At 36.0% G+C, this 19,521-nt stretch overlaps 1 protein-coding gene across 3 annotated transcripts in view; it reads left to right on the forward strand.

The window, feature by feature from the left end:
* The window catches only part of STXBP5L (syntaxin binding protein 5L), a 348,094-nt gene that overhangs the window by 195,312 nt on the left and 133,261 nt on the right, over positions 1–19,521 (forward strand). For all 3 annotated transcript variants that reach the window (XM_053663152.1, XM_053663154.1, XM_053663153.1), the window contains exon 18: positions 1,004–1,129. In XM_053663152.1, the coding sequence (XP_053519127.1) occupies positions 1,004–1,129 (126 nt within the window). The remainder of the gene's footprint in view (positions 1–1,003; positions 1,130–19,521) is intronic.

Genomic DNA, 19,521 nt, shown 5'->3' on the forward strand with positions numbered 1-19,521 from the left:
GTAAAGGCTCTGGCTGTGTAGCTCAGTGGATTGAGCACGAGCCTGCAAACCAAACAACTGCAGTTCAATTCCCAGTCAGGGCACATGTCTGGGTTACAGGCCAGTTCCCAGCAGGGAATGCACAAGAGGCAACCATACATTAATATTTCTCTCCCTCTCTCCTTCCCTGACTCTCTAAAGATAAATAAATAAAATCTTTAAAAAATAATAAAGATGAATAGAATTCAATAAATAAAGAATATTCATTTAAATCTGAGTTTCAGATAAACAATGAGCATTTTTTAGTTTCAGCATATGCCATTATTGCACGGGACATAAATAAAGAAAATATTATTTATTGTTTATTTGAAATTCATACATTAATGAATAGCCAGTATTTTTATTTGTCAAATATAACTAGAATATTAGCAGTAAAGAAGTAAAAAGGGATAATATTCTAAATATATTTTTAAGGTAACACCATCAGCATTTATTTGATGATTTATTGGCTTTGAGGTATGAGAGAAGGATATTAATCAAGAATGATGTAAAAAGTTTTTTTTTTAACTGAATAACGAGAAAAATAGGAGTTGCTATTAACTGGAATAGAGAAGAGTGCAGGTGGAGCAAATTGAAAGGGAGAGAGCAGGATCTTACATTGAGTAGTAAATTAACGGTTATTCTTTTTTATTTTTATGCATTTTAACTTCAAAATAGGTAACAAATATTTCATAAGAAAATAAATAATTAAAGATGCTATTCTCAAAAGAAAAAAAAGAAAATGATAAAGACCGGTAGAAGTTGTGGGCCTGACTGACAAAACAGCTACTTAAGGAAAAGACTAAGCAACCACAGGTAGCTTGTTGTACTTTGAGAAAGCTAGAAGGCGCTGTTCACCTGCGTAATGTCCTCAATGCCTAGGCTTAGATATTTCTGTAGGAAGATTCTAAGTAAATTATGAAGGTAAGCACGAACATAGTTATTTAAACCGCATTAACAGAGTTACCTTTTCTCCTTTTCCTAGTGTTAAGTCACGGCCACTGCGGATGCCTCCAGGGTATCAAGCAGAACTCGTTATTCAGTTGGTGTGGGTGGACGGTGAACCCCCTCAACAGATTACTAGTCTTGCTGTAAACTCAGCATATGGGATGTAAGTAGTTAAACATTCTTTCTAATTGTTATTATTTATCTAATATTTTTGATATATTTAAATATTTCCTTTAAAATACTTAAATATAGAAAGAAGCCCTTACCTGGGTTTTTATTAGATAAAAACGATATAAGAAAAATAATCATTTAAACATAAACTATGATTATTTGCTCTTTTTTGATGTCAAACTTGTGATAGTATTTCCACTTTTAATGTTGTTGGCAAGTTGTTAGGATGTTATTACACTTATAATTTTTTGTATACTTCTATGGGTGCACATTTGTGTTGGTTTTGTTTAATATTGTTTTTCTCCTTGTGTTTCATTTTGAATGCTAGAGTCAGATTCTTTGAGATTCAAATCTCCATTCTGCTTCTTTCTAATTGTTGGATCTTGGAAAGTTACTTAAATTTCTGTGCTTTGTTTCCTTATCTGTAAAATGAGGATAAAATGTTGAAAAGGTTAAATGTATTAGTACATATAAAATGTATCTTTTATGTTCAGAGCAGGATACACATGACATATTCAAGATTGGATAGTTTGAGTTTTTAATAAATGGATTATTTATCTATGATCTAGAGAAACAACACAAGATAGTGGAGTGTGCCAGGGCTAGAAAGAACAGTACTTTATTACCATCTGTTAAAGAATAACTTGAAGACATAGTTAATTATTATCATGTTATTTACTTGAATACTAAGTGAAGCAATAATGGGTTGATCTTATCTAATAAATACAAAAACAGAATTTATATGTGAGAAAAAGAAAAAAATCAAAGAAAGAAAAACCACAGACACTATATAAATAATGAATTTAGTATTTTATTTTCATTGTGTAAGATGTAATGAAACCAGTGAGGGTGTTTGCTCTTGGGCAGCTTTATGAATTACCAAGTAATTCAGTTTGGGTTATTTAGGGCTTCTCCAGAAGACCTTAGCTTTTTTTTTTAATAATATTTATTTATCTTTAGAAGGGAAGGGAAGGAGAGAAATATCAATGTATGGTTGCTTCTGGTGCATCCCCTGCTGGGAACTGGTCCCTGCTGGGAACTGGCCTGCAACCCAGGCATGTGCCGTGACAGGAAATCGAACCGTGATCTTTTGGTTCACAGGCCTGTGCTCAATCCACTGAGCTACACCAGCCAGTGCTGAAGACCTTAGCTTTTTAATTTGTGATATATATGACATTTTTATATTATCTTTTATTTGGGAATACTTCTAGTTGATTATTCCAGGTTTGTATCATTTTTTTCTTGTTAGAATTTATTAATTCCACCTTTTTGGTCAAACTCAGCCCCCAAGCAGACTGACCTTGAGTACCTCAGCCTCCTTATGAAACATTGTAATTTGAATAGTGCCCCAGCATAATGGCTTTGTGACAACATTTAAATACATGCATATTAGATGTCAAAATAAGGGAAAAAGATAAGGACAATCACAATTATTATTTTAGAGATTTTTGGAAACTACTTTGCCGTCCAATATCCTACTGCCTAAGTCTAAACTGAGAGAACAAGTGCCAAGGATCAGTGAAATAAAGTTTTGCTAGCTGAATAGCACTATTTTCCCATGTTTATTAATTGTTCTACTCTTTTGAAGAATTTACCAAGGGGCAATTGTTTAAATCAGAAACTGTGCAGGTCTGATATTATTCACCTCTTATAAGCTATGTGCGTGTGTGTGTGTGTGTGTGTATCATATACATACACAGAAAACTGGCCTCTGGGTAAGAAACAAAGATAGTTTACTATTGACAACAAAAAAGCAGCTAGAGCAACATCTTGTATCAGTTCCCTGAGCCTCAGACCCAACAGAGTAACATGTTGAGGAACAGATGGTACCTGCACATGCAGTGGTACTGCAGAAGAAGAACTCTGAGTTTAAAAAACTCAGGAATGAAAATAGGTCTGCTAGCGGTCTGCCTATCCTCTCATCTGGGAGAGACCACGTCTTTACTCTGGATTGTAAGCATATCTTCTCTGGTGGAGAAAAGACTTCTTTATCTTTTTTAAAGATTATTCTTACATTGTTTTTATTGAACTTTTTAAAATTACAGTTTATATTAAATATTATATTAGACTGAGGTATAAAACAGTGATTAGATATTTATGTAACTTATGCAGTGATCACCTCAATAAGTATATTGCCCATCTGACACCATATGTAGTTATTCCAATTTTATTGACTATATTTCCTGTGCTATACTTTGCATCCCTGTGATGTTTTTATTACTGGCAATTTGTATTTCTTAATCTTTTTACCTTTTAGATCCATGTCCCATACACCTCTCCTGTCTGGCAACCATCAGTTTGTTCTCTTTACATTTGTTTCTGTTTTGTTTGGTTATTTGCTTGATAGGTTTTTAGACTCCACATGTAAGTGAAATCATTTGGTATTTGTCTTTCTCCGTCTGACCTATTTCACTTAGCATAATACCCTTGAGGTCTAGCTATGTTGTCTCAAATAGTAAGATTTCATTCTTTTTATGGCTGAATAATATTCCATTGTATATATATATACAGCTTCTCCTTTATTAGTCATCTATGGATGAACACTTAGGTTGCTTCCGTATTTTGGCTATTGTAAATAATGCTGCAGTGAACATAGTCTTCTAGATTTCTTTGGATAAATACGCAGCAGTGGAATTCCTGGGTCATATGATAGTTCTACTTTTAATTTTTTTAGGAACACCCTTACTGTTTTTATGGTGATTTCATCAATTTGCATTCCCACCAAAACTGCACTAGGGTTCCCTTTTCTCTACATTCTTGCCAACATGTTGATTTATTGATGATTGTCATTCTGATAAGTGCAAAGTAATACCTCTTTGTGATTTTAACTTGCATTTCCCTAATGACTAGTGATGTTGGGCATCTTATCTTTTTATATGTCTGTTGGCCATCTTTGTCCTCTTTGGAGAAATGTCTACTCAGAACTTCTGCCCATTTTTCAGTTGTATTTTGTGTGTGTGTATGTGTGTGTATTTCATTGTATAAATTCCCTATATGTTTCAGATATTAACCATTTATTAATGAGTCATTGACAAATATCTTCTTCCAATAGGTTGTCTTTTTGTTTTGTTGATGGTTTCCTTTGCTCTGCAAAAACTTTTTAATTTGATGTAATCCCATTTGTTTATTCTTTTTTTCTTTCCCTTGCCCAAGGAGACATATCCCCCAAAATATTACTAAGTGAGATATCAAGAGTTTACTGCCTACCTTTTATTTATGGTTTTAGGTCTCACATTTAAATCAATTCATTTTAATTTATTCTTGTACATGGTTTTAAGAAAATGGTCCTGTTTTATTGTTTTGCCTGTATCTCTCCAGATTTTCCAGCACTGTATTAAAAAGACAGTCTTTACCCCATTACATTTTCTTGCTTTCCTTTTGATAGATTACTGTATTTTGCCATGTATAGTGTGCACTTTATTTACCCAACTTTTTTAGGGGAAAATAAGGATGACCATTATACATGGGTAGTACTAATTCTGTGTCTATATGTTTTTAATTCTTTTATTTATGTTTAGGCACTGAAAGTATAACTCCAGAAAGCAGTAACAGTATCCGTATGCAAAATAATACTGCAGAATATAATTGATTTTGTTTCTAAATATAAGTCAATAAATAATTGAATGAAAATGAAAGATTTTTTTTCCTGAAAGTTTGGACCAAAAACATGGGTGTACATTATACATGTCAAAATACAGTAATTGACCATATAGGTATGTGTTTATTTCTTGGGTCTCTATTCTGTTCCACTGATCTATGTAGTTTTTTTCCATGCCAATACCATGCTGTTTTGCTTACTATACCCTTGTAGTACAGTTTGATACTAGGTAGCATGATACTGCCAACTTTGTATCTCTTGACATTACCTTGGCTTTTTGGAGTCTTTTGTGTTTCCACATAAATTTTAGGATTATATTTTTCTGGTTCTGTGAAAGATCCTTTGGTATTTAGATAGGGATTGCACTGAAACCTGTAGATTTCTTTGGGTAGTATGAAATTTTTTTAAAGATTTTATTTATTTATTTTTAGACACAAGAGAAGGAAAGGAGAGAGAGATAGACAGGTATGTGCCCTGACTGGGAATCGAACCAGAGACCTTTTGGTTCACAGGCCTGTACTCAATCCACTGAGCTACACCAGCCAGGGCCTGAAATTTTTAATGATGTCAATTCTTCCTCACCACACACCCAGTATAGCCTTCCATTTATTTGTATCTTCTTTAATTTCTTTCTTTGGTATCTTTTCTGAATACAAGCCTCTTACCTCCTTGATAAAATGTGTCCCTAAGTATTTTATTCTTTTATTCTTTTTGATGCAATTATAAATGAAATTTTCTTAATTTCTTTTCCTAATAAGTCATTATCAGTGTATAAAATGCAATCAATTTCTAAATATTAATTTTGTATCTTTAATGAATTAGAATTATTTTTCTATTTTTAATTTAATTATTTTAATTATTGTTCAAGTACAGTTATCTGTCTTTGACTCCCGTCCCAGATCACCCCCCAGTGTTACCCACCTCCCTTTTATTTCCACCCCCCTTAGTTTTTGTCCATGTGTCCTTTATACTTGTTCCTGTAAACCCTTCCTCTTTTCCCCTGAAATTCCCTCCCCTCTCCCCTCTGGTCACTATCCCCTTGTTCTCTATTTCAGTGTCTTTGTTTTTTTTTTTTCTGCTTGCTTGTTTGTTTTGTTGTTTAGGTTCCTGTTAAAGGTGAGATCATATGGTATTTGTCTTTCACTGCCTGGCTTATTTCACTCAGCATAATGCTTTCCAGTTCCATCCATGCTGTTGGAAAGGGTAGTAGCTCCTTCTTTCTTTCTGCTGCATAAAATTCCATTGCGTAAATGTACCATAGTTTTTGGATCCATTCATTTTACTGATGGGCACACCTAGGTTGCTTCCAGCTCTTGGCTATTGTAAATTGTGCTGCTGTAAACATTCAGGTGCATAAGTTTTTGTAAATTGGTGTTTCAGGGTTCTTAGGATAGAATTCCTAGTTCCATTAGTTTTCTGATGGAATCTTCAGAATTCTTTATATGTAGTATCATGTCATCTGTACCTCATGAAAATTTCACTTCTTCCTTTCCAATTCCAATGCCTTTTTTTTTTCTTGTCCAATTGCTGTCGGTAGGACTTCCAATACCATGTTGAATAAAAATGGTGAAGGTGGACATCCTTCTCTCATTCCTCATCTTAAAGAAAAAGCTTTCATCTTTTCACCATTGAGTCTGATGTTAGCTGTGGTGTTGTTATATAAGGCTTTTATTATTTTGAGATGTGTTTCCTCTATTCCCATTTTATTGAGTTTTTGTCATAAATGGATGCTGGATTTTCTCAAATTCTTTTTCTGCATTCATCAATATGAACATGTGATTTTTATCCTTCATTTTTTGTGTGGTATAACACATTAACTGATTTGAAGATATTGAAACAGCTTTGCATCTTGGGAAAAAATCCCACTTGATTATGGTGTATGATCTTTTAAAAGTGTTGTTGAATTTGGTTTGCTCATATTTTGCTGAGGGTTTTTGCATCTGTGTTCTTCTGCATCATTGGACTATAATTTTTTATAGTGTTTATGTCTGGTTTGGTACCAGGGAAATACTAGCCTCATAAAAAGAGTTTGGGAGCCTTACCTCCCCTTCAATTTTTTGTAATAATTTAAGAAGGATAAGTATCGATGATCTTTGCATGTTTGGTGAAATTCACCTGTGAAACCATCTGATCCAGGAGTTTTGATTGGTTGTTGGGAGTTTTTTGATAATTGATTCAATTTTATTAGTACTTTTAGTTCTGTTCAGATTTTCTGTTTGTTCTTGATTCCTTGGAAAATTCCGTTTCTAGAAATTTAACCATTTTTTCCAGGGCATCCAATTTGAAAGCATATAACTGTTTGTAGTATTTTCTTACTATCCTTTATATTTCACTGGTGTTGGTTGTCACTTCTACTCTTTATTTTCTGATTTTCTTTGATTGGATCATCTCACATTTTTTCTTGGTGAGCCTGGATAGAGGTTCATCAATTTTGTTTATCTTTTTAAAGACCAGCTCTTGGTGTCATTGATCTTTTCTGTTTTTTAAGACTCTTTTTTGGCCCTGGCTGGTGTAGCTCTAGTGGATTGAGCATGGGCCTGTGAAAAGGGTCGCTGATTCGATTTCCAGTCAGGGCACATGCCTGGGTTATAGGCCAGGTCCCCAGTAGGGGACACATGAGAGGCAACCATACATTGATGTTTCTCTCCCATTCTTTCTCCTTCCCTTCCCCTCTCTCTAAAAATAAATAAATAAATAATATATTTTAAAAATACTCCTTTTTGTTCATTTCTGCTCTGATTGTTATTGTTTCCTTCCTCCTACTCACTTTGCTCTTCATTTTAAAAATTCTCCAGTTCTTTTAGGTATAGGGTTAGATTTTTTAAGGTAGGCCTGAATTGCTACAAATTTGCCTTTTTGAATGCTTTCTTGGGGTAGTCCTACATTGCTCTAAGTTTACCTCTTAGAACTACTTTGGCTGTGTACCATAGATTTTTGGACTATGTTTTCATTTCCATTTGCCTAAAGTTATTTTTATATTTTTCTCCTGGATTTTATTGTTAACCATTTATTTATTAGTTACATATTATTTAGCCTTTACGTGTTAGTATGTTTTTCAGTTTTCTTCTTGTAATTGATCTAGTTTCATATTGTTGTGGTCATAAATGATACTTGATGTGATTTTAGTGTTCTTTAATTTATTGAGACTTGTTTTGTGGCCTAACATGTGGTCTATCCTGGAAAATGCTTCATGAGCATATGAAATAATGTATATTTTGCTGCTTTTGGGTGAAATATTCTAGTAATATTCATTAAGTCCATGTGGTCTAGTGTATAATTTAAAGCTACTGTTTCTTCATTTATTTTCTGTCTAAATGATGTACTATTTGATGTCAGTGGGTGTTAAAGTCCCTATTATTACCGTATTGCTGTCAATTAATCCCTTTATATTCATTGATATTTGCTTTATATATTTAGGTGCTTCTACATAGGGTATGTAGATGTGTACAAGAATTAATGTCTTTTAGTTAGATTGATTCAATTATTCTTATATAATGCCCCTTTTTTTGTCTCTTGTTAGAGTTCTTGTTTTAAAGTCTATTTTGTCTTATGTAAGTATAGCTACCCCAGCATTTTTTTTGTTTCCATTTGGATGAAATACCTTTTCCTAGCCCTTTAAGTTTAGTTGTGTATCTATCTGAGATGGGTCTTTGTAAGCAGGTCTTATTCTTTTTATTCATTCAATTACATTTGACTATTTACATTTAAAGTGTTTATTGATAAGTGTGTAGAACCACCATTTTACTGTTTTCCGTTATTTTTGTAGTTTTTTTCATTTCTTTTTCTCTTCCTCTCATATCTCATATGTTGATGGCTTTCTAGAGTCCTATGTTTGGATTTCTTTCTCTTTATATCTTGAATATCTCTCCTAGCATTTTCATTTGTTTTAACCATATGCTTCATATATACTAAGCTATGTTTATAACAGCCTATTTTAAGTTGATAGGCTGCTTAAGCTGCTTAAGTCAAACACATTCTTTGTTTATATTGTCGTTCAATTACAGTTCTCCCTTTTTCTTCCCAGTCCTCTCCCCTGCCCTACCCAACCCCATCTCTCACATTCTAAGTCACAACACCATGAAAGTCCTAGAGGAGAACATAGCCAGGAAAATCTCAGATATTCCACTCCAGAATATTTTCACTGATATGTCCCCTAGAGCAAGGGACATAAAGGAAAGAATGAACAAATGGCACCCAAGCTGGTGTGGCTCCATGGGTTGAGTGCAAGCCTGCAAACCAAAGGGTCACCAGTTCCATTCCCAGTCAGAACACATGCCTCGGTTGTGGACCGGGTCCCCAGTAAGGGGCACTTAAGAGGCAACCACACATTGATGTTTTACTCCCTCTCTTTTTCCTTCCCTTCCCCTTTCTCTAAAAATAAAAATAATAAAATATTTAAAAAAAACAAATGGGACTTAATCAATTTTAAAAGCTTCTGCATGGCTAAAAAAAATCTGCAAAATGAAAAGGGAACCAACCATATGGGAAAACATAATTGCCAATGATACTTCAGACAAAGGTTTGATCTCCAAAATATATTAAGAACTCATATGACTCCACACCAGGAAGACAAACAATGTAATTAAAAAATGGGCAAAGGGCCTGAACAGACAATTCTCCAAGGAGGACATACAGAGAGCCCAGAGACACATTCTAAAATTACTACAGTTTTTATTCACCCTTTCCACATTTGTGTATTTGTTATTCTTAAAATTTCTTGTTTGTGTGTTTGTATGTATCTTTTAATTTAATATTGTTTTCTTAGACTAAATTATGCATGATCTTCCTACTTTGCCTTTTAACATTTCAACTAGCTTTATAGTTGGTTGATCCACAAATTTTACTGTGTCTTTGTCAGTGAGAATTTCTTTATTTTCTATATTCTTGTTAATATTTTTTATAATTTCTTTTCTACTTAAAGAATACCCATTGACATTTCTTATAATAGTGGCTTAGGGGTGATGAACTCCTTTAGCTTTTTCTTGTCTGGGAAAATCTTTATCTCTCCTTCAATTCTAAATGGTTGCTTTGCTGAGTAATCTTGATTGTAGGTCTTTGCTTTTTATCACTTTAGATATTTTACCCCCTACTCTTTTGACCTGCAAAGTTTCTGTTTGGAAATCTGATAATCATTTTAGAGGATCCAAGATGGCGGTGGAGTAGGTGGAAGCTACACTAATCTCTTCAAAGGACCAATCTGAATTATATAAGTCATCCTGAATAACCAACTGAATGCTAGCTGGATAGAATCCTAATAACCAGGGACTTACAGAAGAAACCGTATAACCACGTGCGGACTGGTAGGAAGTGTGGAGGCATGAGAGGGCTGCCATGGGTGGCAGCTAAAGTTCTGCAGGGATATTCAGTGGCTGCAGGAGGTCCCCCTGAGAAGTGCAGGATCTACCCCAGTTGGGCTCCCAAACCTAGAGCACCACAGCTAGGAAAGTAAGCCAAATAAAATCTGGCTGTGCAAAGCAGCAGAGTTTCTGTTGGCCAGGGAAGAAATGACTAGAGATGCACAGAGCCTCTTAAAGGACCAATGCACAAACTTTCACTTGCAACCACTTACTCCGGGCTCCAAAGAGGAAGAGCAGAGCAGAGAAGACTAGAGCTACATGAGGAGAGAGCCTGGGGTTGGTGGCTCAGGGGAGGGACCTGAAGGGTTATCCACTAGGATCCCTGTCTATGTCATTTTCCATACTGCAGAAGCCATCTTTTTGGAGCAGAGCACTCCCATCCATGCAACATTAGCTTGAGGGGAAACAAAAGCCTCATCTGTAGGAATCCCTCTTGCCCCACCCTGTGGAGCTTAAACCTGGCTGTTAGGGAATACAGTTGGAGGGACTTTTTATGATTAAGCCTATCAGAAAGCCTGAAGGTGGAGGTGGATCTCTGGGGGCTTTAAGGCTTGAACTGATCCTCCCCAGGCCTGGTAGTGGCCTGGTGTACTACTTTGTTTTTTCTGCATGCAACAAGGTCCAGCAGAGGGAGCCACAAGCTGTGGATCACTGATGACTTTAAACAGATTGCCCAGGGCCAGTTACATGCAGTGTCTGATACAGATTTGCAACAGAGTCTTTGCAGATGTACCTAATACATAGAAACAAACACAGACAGAGGCAGACACAAAGAGAAGACAAAGAAACAGGACCCAGGTGAAAGAACAAGAGAATTCTCCACAAGATAAGTGAAATAGTGGCAAGTGATTTATCACATAGACAGTTCAAAGGATTGAATATAAAGATGCTCAACATATGAAAAAATATATAGAAACTATAAAAGAGGAACAAGAATAAAGTATGCAATATCTGAAATAAATAATATACTGGAAGAATAAACAGCAGGTTAGATGAATCAGTGGATCAAAATCAGCAGTTTGGAAGACAAGGAAGGGAAAAACACCTAAGCAAAAATAAAGAATTTAAAAAATGAAGATAGTTTAAGGAACCTTTGGGACAACATGTACCATAATAATATCCATATCAGGGAGGGGATAACAGAGGGAGAACACAGTGAGCAGGGGATTGAGAATCTCTTTGAAGAAATAATGACTGAAAACCTCCCTAACCTGGTGAAAGAAAAAGACACACAAGTTCAGGAAATGAAGAGAGTCACAAACAAGACAATTCCAGAGAAGCCCATACCAAACACATCACAATGAAAATGGCATGGTTTAAGACGAGACAATCTTAGAAGCCATAAAAGTAATTATTTACTTGGGAACACCAATTAAACTGTCATTGATGATTTCTCAATAGAAATATTTTAGACCAAAAGGATTAGCATGAAATATTCAAGGTGATGAAAAGCAAGGACCTGCAACTAAAGCTAATTTCCCCAGCAAGTGTGTCATTTAAAATCAAAGGAAAAATAAAGATTTTCCCATATATGAAAAAGCTAAAGGAGTTTGTTACCACCAAACCAGTTTTGCAACAAATGTTAAAGGGCTTGCTTGAAAAACAAGAATAATAACAGTAAAAAGAATAAGAAGGAGGAGGAGGGGGAAGAGGAAAAGGAAAAAAGAGGAAAATAGTTAAAATATAAAATGGCAATAAATGTGAATCTATCAATAATCACTTATATGTAAATGGTTTAAATGTGCCAATCAAAAGATGTAGGTTAAGTGAATGGATAAGAAAACAAGACCCACTTTCAGATTTTGACTCAGAGGGGGCAAATGTGCAACTTTCTTCAGTCATCCCAAATCCAGGTTCATCCGATACTAGCCTCCTCCACCTCACTGCTGAAATTAATTCCCAATGAGAACAAAATAATATATCCAACATGCACCTAAGTGGAAATCAGTGCCATATTTATTTGCCCTAGGCCCCAAGTTCAGCCCTGTGGATCTGTTCCAAAAACATTTGGTGATGACATCACCAAAGTGACTGGTAATTGGAAAGTTCTGAGGATTGCAGTTAAAAGGATCATTCAGGAGAGAAAGGCCCAGATTGAAGTAGTGCCTTCTGCCTCTGCCCTGATGATCAAACCCCTAAAAGAACCACCAGGAGCCACAAGAAGCAAACCCATTTTATGAGGCCACCATTATCCTAATTACAAAACCAGGTAAAGACACTAAAAACAAAATTTAGGCCAACATCCCTGATGAACCTGCATGCTAAAATTCTCAACAAAATATTAGCAAACTAAATACAGCAATACATCAAAAAGATCCTACACCATACCCAAGTGGAATTTATTCCAGGAAATCAAGGATGGTATGACATTCATGAACCAATAAATGTAATTCACCACATAAACAAAATGAAGGATAAAATATTATTATATCAATATATGCAGAAGAAACATTTGATAAACCCAGTACCCATATATGATTAAAAACTATGAGCAATGTGGGAATTGTGGGAACATACCTAAATGGAATAAAGGTGGTATATAACAAACCCACTGCCAACATCATAATCAACAGAAGAAAAACTACAAGCATCCTCCTTAAGATCAGGAATAAGACATGGATGTCTGCTTTCACCTCTCTTATTCAAAAAGCACTGGAACACCTCAACCCCAACAGTCAGACAAGAAGAAGTAAAAGGCAACCAAATGGGAAAGGAAGAAGTAAAATTATCTTTTTTGCAGATGACATGATACTGTACATATAGAACCCCAAATATTTTACCATGAAACTACTAGAACTGATAAATTAATTCAAAAAAGTAGCAGGATACAAAATTAATATACAGGTATCAGTTGCATTTTAATGCCAATAACAAACTAACAGAAAGGGAAATTTAGAAAAACAATCACATTCATAAGTGCTTCAAAAAGAATCAAATAGCTAGAAATAAACCTGACCAAGAATGTAAAAGATTTGTACTTGGAAAATTATAAGATATAGAAGATACAAATAAAGGGAAGCACATACCATGTTCATGGATAGGAAGAGTTAACACCATTAAAATGTCCATACTACCCAAAGCAATCTATAGATTCAACACAATTTCTATCAAGATTCCAATGACATATTTTACAGAACTAGACCAAATATTTCAAACATTTATATAGAACCACAAAAGGCCCTGCATAGCAACAGTGATCCTCAGAAAGAGGAACAAATTTGAAGGAATCATGCTACTTAATATCAATCTATACTATAAGGCCACAGTAATTAAAACAGTATGGTACCAGCATAAAACTAGACACATGCTCAATGTAACAGAATAGAAAGCCATGAAATAAACTTACATGTTTATAGTCAGTTAATATTCTACAAAGAAAGGAAACATGGGCTAAAGATAGTTTATTCAATAAATGGTGTTGGCAATGGAATACTACACAGCACAAAGAAAGAAGGAGCTCCTACCTTTTGTGACACCATGGATGGATCTAGAGAGCATTATGTTAAGTGAAATAATGCAGGCGGTGAAAGAGAAATACCATATGATCTCACCTATATGTTGAACCTAATCAACAAAATAAACAAGAAAGCAAAATGTAACCAGAAACATTGAAATTAAGAACAAACTGACAGTAACCAGAGGAGAGGTGGGAGGGGATAATGGGGGGTAAAGAGGGAAGGGTTTTCAAGAACATGTATAAAGGACACATGGACAAAAGCGGGGTAGGATTAAGGATGGGAAGTGGGGATTGCTGGGGTGGGGAGGAGTTGTGGGGGGAAATGGATACAACTGTACTTGAACAACAATAAAAAATGTGAAAAATAAATAAAAATTTTACAAAGTAGTTCTGTTGCATGAAGAGTAATATTAAGCTAAGATTTTTACAATGGCTACTTATAAAAATTAATTTGTTTGTTCTTGCAAAAAAATGAATGGTGTTGGGAAAATTGGACAGATACATGCAGAGAAATAAAAGTAGACCGCCTTCTTACACCACACACAAGAATAAATTCAAAATGGGTCAAAGATTTAAATGTTAGACCCCAACCATAAAATTCCTAGAAGAAAACATAAGCAGCAAAATCTCACAATTGCTTGTAGCAACTTTTGGTCAGACATATCTCCCCAGGCAAGGAAAACAAAAGAAAAAAATAAACAAATGGGACTGCATCAAAATAAAAAGTTGTTGCACAGCAAAGGTAATCATCAACAAAATAAAAAGACAACAGAATAGGAGAACATATTCGCTGATACATCTGATAAGGGGTTAATGTCCAAAATTTATAAAGAACTTAGAAAGCTTAGCACCAAAAAAAAAAATTTTTAAATTGGCAAAGGACCTAAATAATCACTTCTCCAAAGAGGACGTACAGATGGTCAATAGACATATGCAAAGATGCTCAATGTCACTAATCATCAGAGAAATGCAAGGAGCCCTGGCTGGTGTGGCTAAGTAAATTGAGGGTTGGCCTGTGAAGCAAAAGGTCACTGGTTCGATTCCCAGTCAAGGCACATGCCTGGGTTGCGGGTCAGGTCTCCAGTTGGGGGCATGTAAGTGGCAAACACACATTAATGATTCTCTCCTTCTCTTTCTCCTTTCCTCAATCTCTATAAATAAATAAATAAATAAATAAATAAATAAATAAATAAACTCTTTAAAATAAATAAATAAATAAATGAACACTTAAAAATTAAAAAAAAAAACCACAAGGAGATATCACAACACACCTGCCAGAGAGTCTGTCAATAAATCACAAACAGGTGCTGATGAGGATGTGGAGTAAAGGCAACCCTTTCGTACTGTTGGTCTGAATGCAGACTTGTGCAGCCACTGCAGAAAGCCATATAGAGATACCTCAAAAAATTAAAAATGGATCTGACTTTTGACCTAGCAGTCCCACTTCTGAGAATGTATCTGAAGGAACCCAAAACACCTATTTGAAAGAACATAAGCAACCATATGTTCATTGCAGTGTTATTTACAATCGCCAGGATAAGGCAGCAGCCCAAGTGTCCATCAGTAGATGAATAGATATAACAACTATGGGACATTTACACAATGGAATTCTGCCTGGCCATAAAAAAGAAGAAAGTTTTACCCTTTGCAACAGCATGGATGGAACTGGAGAACACTATACTAAGTGAAATAGTCCAGTCAGAGAAAGACAAATACCATACATTTTCACTCATGTGGAAATCAATGAACAAACTGAACTAAGAAGCAAAATAGAGGCAGACTCATAGAGAGAGGGAAAGCCAATAGCTCTGGGTCAGGTATTGGGGGTGGAGGAATAGAGCAAAAAAGAAAAAGGACTAATGGACACAGACAACAGTGTGATTGCAGGGGGTGGGGGAAGGGAAGTGGGTGGAGGTAAAAGAGGATATAAGGTGTTAAGTGATTATGAAAAAAGAAAACAATAAAATTTTAAAAAGAAAAATAATGTAAAAGTCTGATAGTGTTATGGTAGATCCCTTTTAGGCAACTAACTACTTTTCTCTTGTGGCTCTAAAAATTCTCTCTTTGTCTTTAACTTTGGCATTTTAATTATGATGTACCATAGTGTGGACTTCTTTAGATTCATCATGTTTAGGAGCACTTTGTGCACTTGTATGCCTATTCTCTTCACCAAAGTAGGGAATTTTTCTTGTCATTTCTTCAGATAGGTTTTTAATCCCTTACATTCCCTGTCTTTTCCTTCTGGTACCCTTAGCTGTGAACGTTCTCACATTTGTGTTGTCTCAGTGGTCCCTTAAACTATCCTCACTTTTGTCTGGATTCCTTTTGCTTTTTGCTGTTCTGAGTCATTGTTCTCTGTTAGCTTACCTTTCAGATAGCTGATTTGATCTTCTGCTTTATCTAATCCACTGCCAAATTCCTGTAATGTAATCTTCATTTCAATTCTTGTATTCTTTATTTTTGACTGGTTCATTTTTATGGTTGCTAACTCTTTACTGAGGTTCTCACTGAGCTCATCTTCTCCTGAGTTCATGAGCATCCTTATAAAAACCGTTTTGAATTTAGTGTATGGTAGATTACTTGTCTCCATTTAGTTTAGTTCTTTTTCTGGAACTTTGTTCTTTCATTTGGGACATATTTCTGTGTCTCACTCTGGTTGACTCCCTGTGTTTGCTTCTATGTATTAGGTAGATCTCCTTTTCCCAGTTTTGACAGGGAAAAGGAGCAGGATCCCTGTGATGCCTACTGGGGATGTCTCCCTGCACCAGGAATTCCAGGAGTGTCCCTCATGTGGGTTGTGCGTGTGCTCCTCTTTTACTTAAGCCTTATTGAGGGTGGCATCTCAGTGAGTGGGTTTGGCCCTCAGGCTGACTAGTTATGACTAGTGGCTATGACTACAGAACACAGTCTGTATGTAGGGGTTGACTTCACAGAGTGTAAGTTGAGTTAGCAGTGCTCTGATGCTAATCAAATCAGTTCTTTGGAGCCATTTGGAGGGCACTCTAGTGTGGTCTGAAGCCAGCCACCTAGTAAATTAGTTCTAAATTGACCCTTTTGGGAGTGCCTCTTTTTCAGGTCAAGTTCAATCACCCTTTATGGCTGGCTTGGGGCTGCCTGTTGGGGAACTACGAAGTGATCTGAATTTGGTTGCCATTTGTGCTGGACTTGGAGGCACTTGGGAGAGGGTATGCTGCCAGCTGAGGCTAGCTGCCACTAGTGCCAGGCTTGGAATCCATTTATGGGCTACACAATGTGAGCTGAGGACAGCCTCTACTTATGCTGGGTTTGTCAGCCACTTAGTTGAAGCTCTTTCCAGTCCAGCACTGGCCACAGTTTATGCCAGTCTTGGGGCTTTCTGATGGGAGTTACAATCCAAGTTGAGACAGGTTGCCACTTTGGCTAGGTCTGGGTAGTTAAGAAAGAAGTACAGGGCATGCCGAGTTCAGCCAGTGGCTGTTTGAGTGTGTGGCCCTGAGAGATTTTAGTAAACTTTGCAGCATGAGTCAAGGCAGGCTGCTTGTAGAAAAGCAACTGGAAGTAGCTGAGGCCAGGTGTACAAATTGGGTGGGGCAGGGTCTCAGAGAATCATCAGGGTAGAGCAAATAGCATTAGCGAGATTAATGAAGAGTTCAGATTTGATGCCAGCCTGTGCCTGCCAGCTTATTTGGGGAAGGGCTCAACAAAGGAATCATAGCACCTGCCAGTGCTATTTTCCATGTTGATAGCTGCCCCTCCAACCCTCACACTGAAGCTAGTCAGTTCATTTTTTTCCCATGTGTTCCCAGTGCTTTTTAAGCTGATGTCTCTGCTCTGGGGTCTAGAGTAAGTGAAAGAACTAGTCTGTGCATAGGTCCCTCAAAAGAAATGCCTGGGACACCAGTACCCTCTGACTCACTTGGATGCAAGCCCTTCCTGTTTTCACAGCCAGATATTATGGGGACTTCTCTTCCCTGCACTTCTGCCCTGGACTTGGAAGCTGGGTATAAGGCTGGGACTCTTTGTTCCTCTGGGGAACCTTCACAGCTCAGATCCTTCCTGATTCTTAATCACCACACCATACTAGTGAGACCTGCCCTTTCTACATCTCCACCCTACCTTCCAGTTTGGTTGTGGCTTTGTCTGTACATCCTTAGTTATAGGGCTTGTGTTCAGCTATTTTTCAGGTAATTGTCAGTCATGGATGTCCTGTAACTTAGCTGTAATTTAGATGTGGTCATGGGAGAAGGTGAGCACAGCGTCTACCAGAAGAGAGAGGGCTTTACCTTTGCTGTCCTAAAATGTCTACAGGGAGAGAGCTGCCTCTAAACTTTGCTATCCCGGGATGTCTTCTTATACAGACATTATTATCTTGGCTGTAATGCTTTTCTAAGAGGACCCAAATAGGGTAAAATGGGGAAATATTCATGGAGAATTGTCTACCAAATAGCAGTGCATTATTGTTATTTATGAAAAAATTTTGGGAATTTGTTTATGGTAGTTTGTGAGACCCTTAAAGCTTGAATTGCTTTATTTGCCACTTGAGTGTGTAGTCAGAGATATATTACAGAGCTCTTATTTTTGTTTAGAAAACCTTTGAAAAAATAGAGATGCTTATAAGAACATTTGAAATCTAGTGTCTTAATACTTTGGGGGGGCATGTAAACATTGGGCTTTTAATAAAAAACTGTTTTTCCCTGAACTTGGAAAAATAATACAGCAAATTTAAGAGTTGAAAATTGATTTTACTATTTTAGTGTGTGTTTCTTAAGAACAGGGACATTTTTTACATCATAAGCATAGGACATTTATTAACATCAAGAAATTCTCCATTGGTCCCAGCCGGTGTGGTTCAGTGGGATGGGTGCTATATCACAAAATGAAAGGTTCCCAGCTGGGGAGGGTATGAAAGGCAACCAGTTAATGTTTCTCTCTTGCATCAATATTTCTCTCCTTCTCTTCCTCCCTCCCTTACCCTCTCTCTAAGAAAATATTAAAAATAAATAAATTCTACATTGATTAAGTACTATGCATCCACAGAACATACTCAATTTCTACATTTGTCTCAATAATGTCATTTATACTGTTTTTCCCAAACAGAATCAAATCTAAAATCTTAAATGTTTTTAATTTTTATTTATTAATCTCCTTTAATCTGGGATATTTTCTCCACATTTATTTGGTGTTTTTTTAAATCTTCATATTTTCAAGGTAAAGACCATTTATTTGGTTTAATGTACCTCAATTTGAGTTTGTCTGATATTTCCTTGTGATTAGAATTAAACATTTTGACAGTATACCACAGAAAGTAGTGTCTTCCTTAGTTTATTATATTAAAAGGAACATAATGATTTATCTTAACATTAGCACTAACTAGTGCTAATTTTGATTGCTTGGTTAAAGGGATACCCACTGGATTTCTCCATTATAAAGTAACTATTTCCCTTTGTAAATTAATTTCTGGGGAGAATATGAGATTATGTAAACATCTTCCTCATCAAAGATTCACCCATCAGTTTTAGCACTTACTGGTGATTTTGTAAGTCCTGTATACCCTCTATATTTATCAATTAGTGTTTTACTAGTTAGAGAGCATAACTTCCTTATTTTTTGGTGCCACATGATATTTCATGCTTATCTTATAAATTCCTTATTCTAGCCCTGAAATCCACTTTTCTATAAGGAATTGTGGTTACTTTTACTGGAGGATGTTATTTAGAAACCAGTGTCTGGCATACACACACACACACAAATACACATATTATTTATGTATGTTTATGTATTTATGAATGTGTGTGCATATATGTATGCACATATATATTTGTGTATATATACATACATTTGTGCCAGATACTGTTTTTTTTAAGATTTCATTTATTTATCTTTAAAGGGGGGAGGGAAGGAGAGAGGGAGAGAAATATCAATGTATAGTTGCCTATTGTGCATTCCCTGCTGGGAACTGGCCTGAAACCCAGGTATGTGCCCTGACTGGGAAT

Source organism: Artibeus jamaicensis, unplaced genomic scaffold, assembly GCF_021234435.1.
Source record: "Artibeus jamaicensis isolate MK-2021 breed Jamaican fruit bat unplaced genomic scaffold, CSHL_Jam_final contig_3126, whole genome shotgun sequence".
NCBI classification, from domain to species: domain Eukaryota; kingdom Metazoa; phylum Chordata; class Mammalia; order Chiroptera; family Phyllostomidae; genus Artibeus; species Artibeus jamaicensis.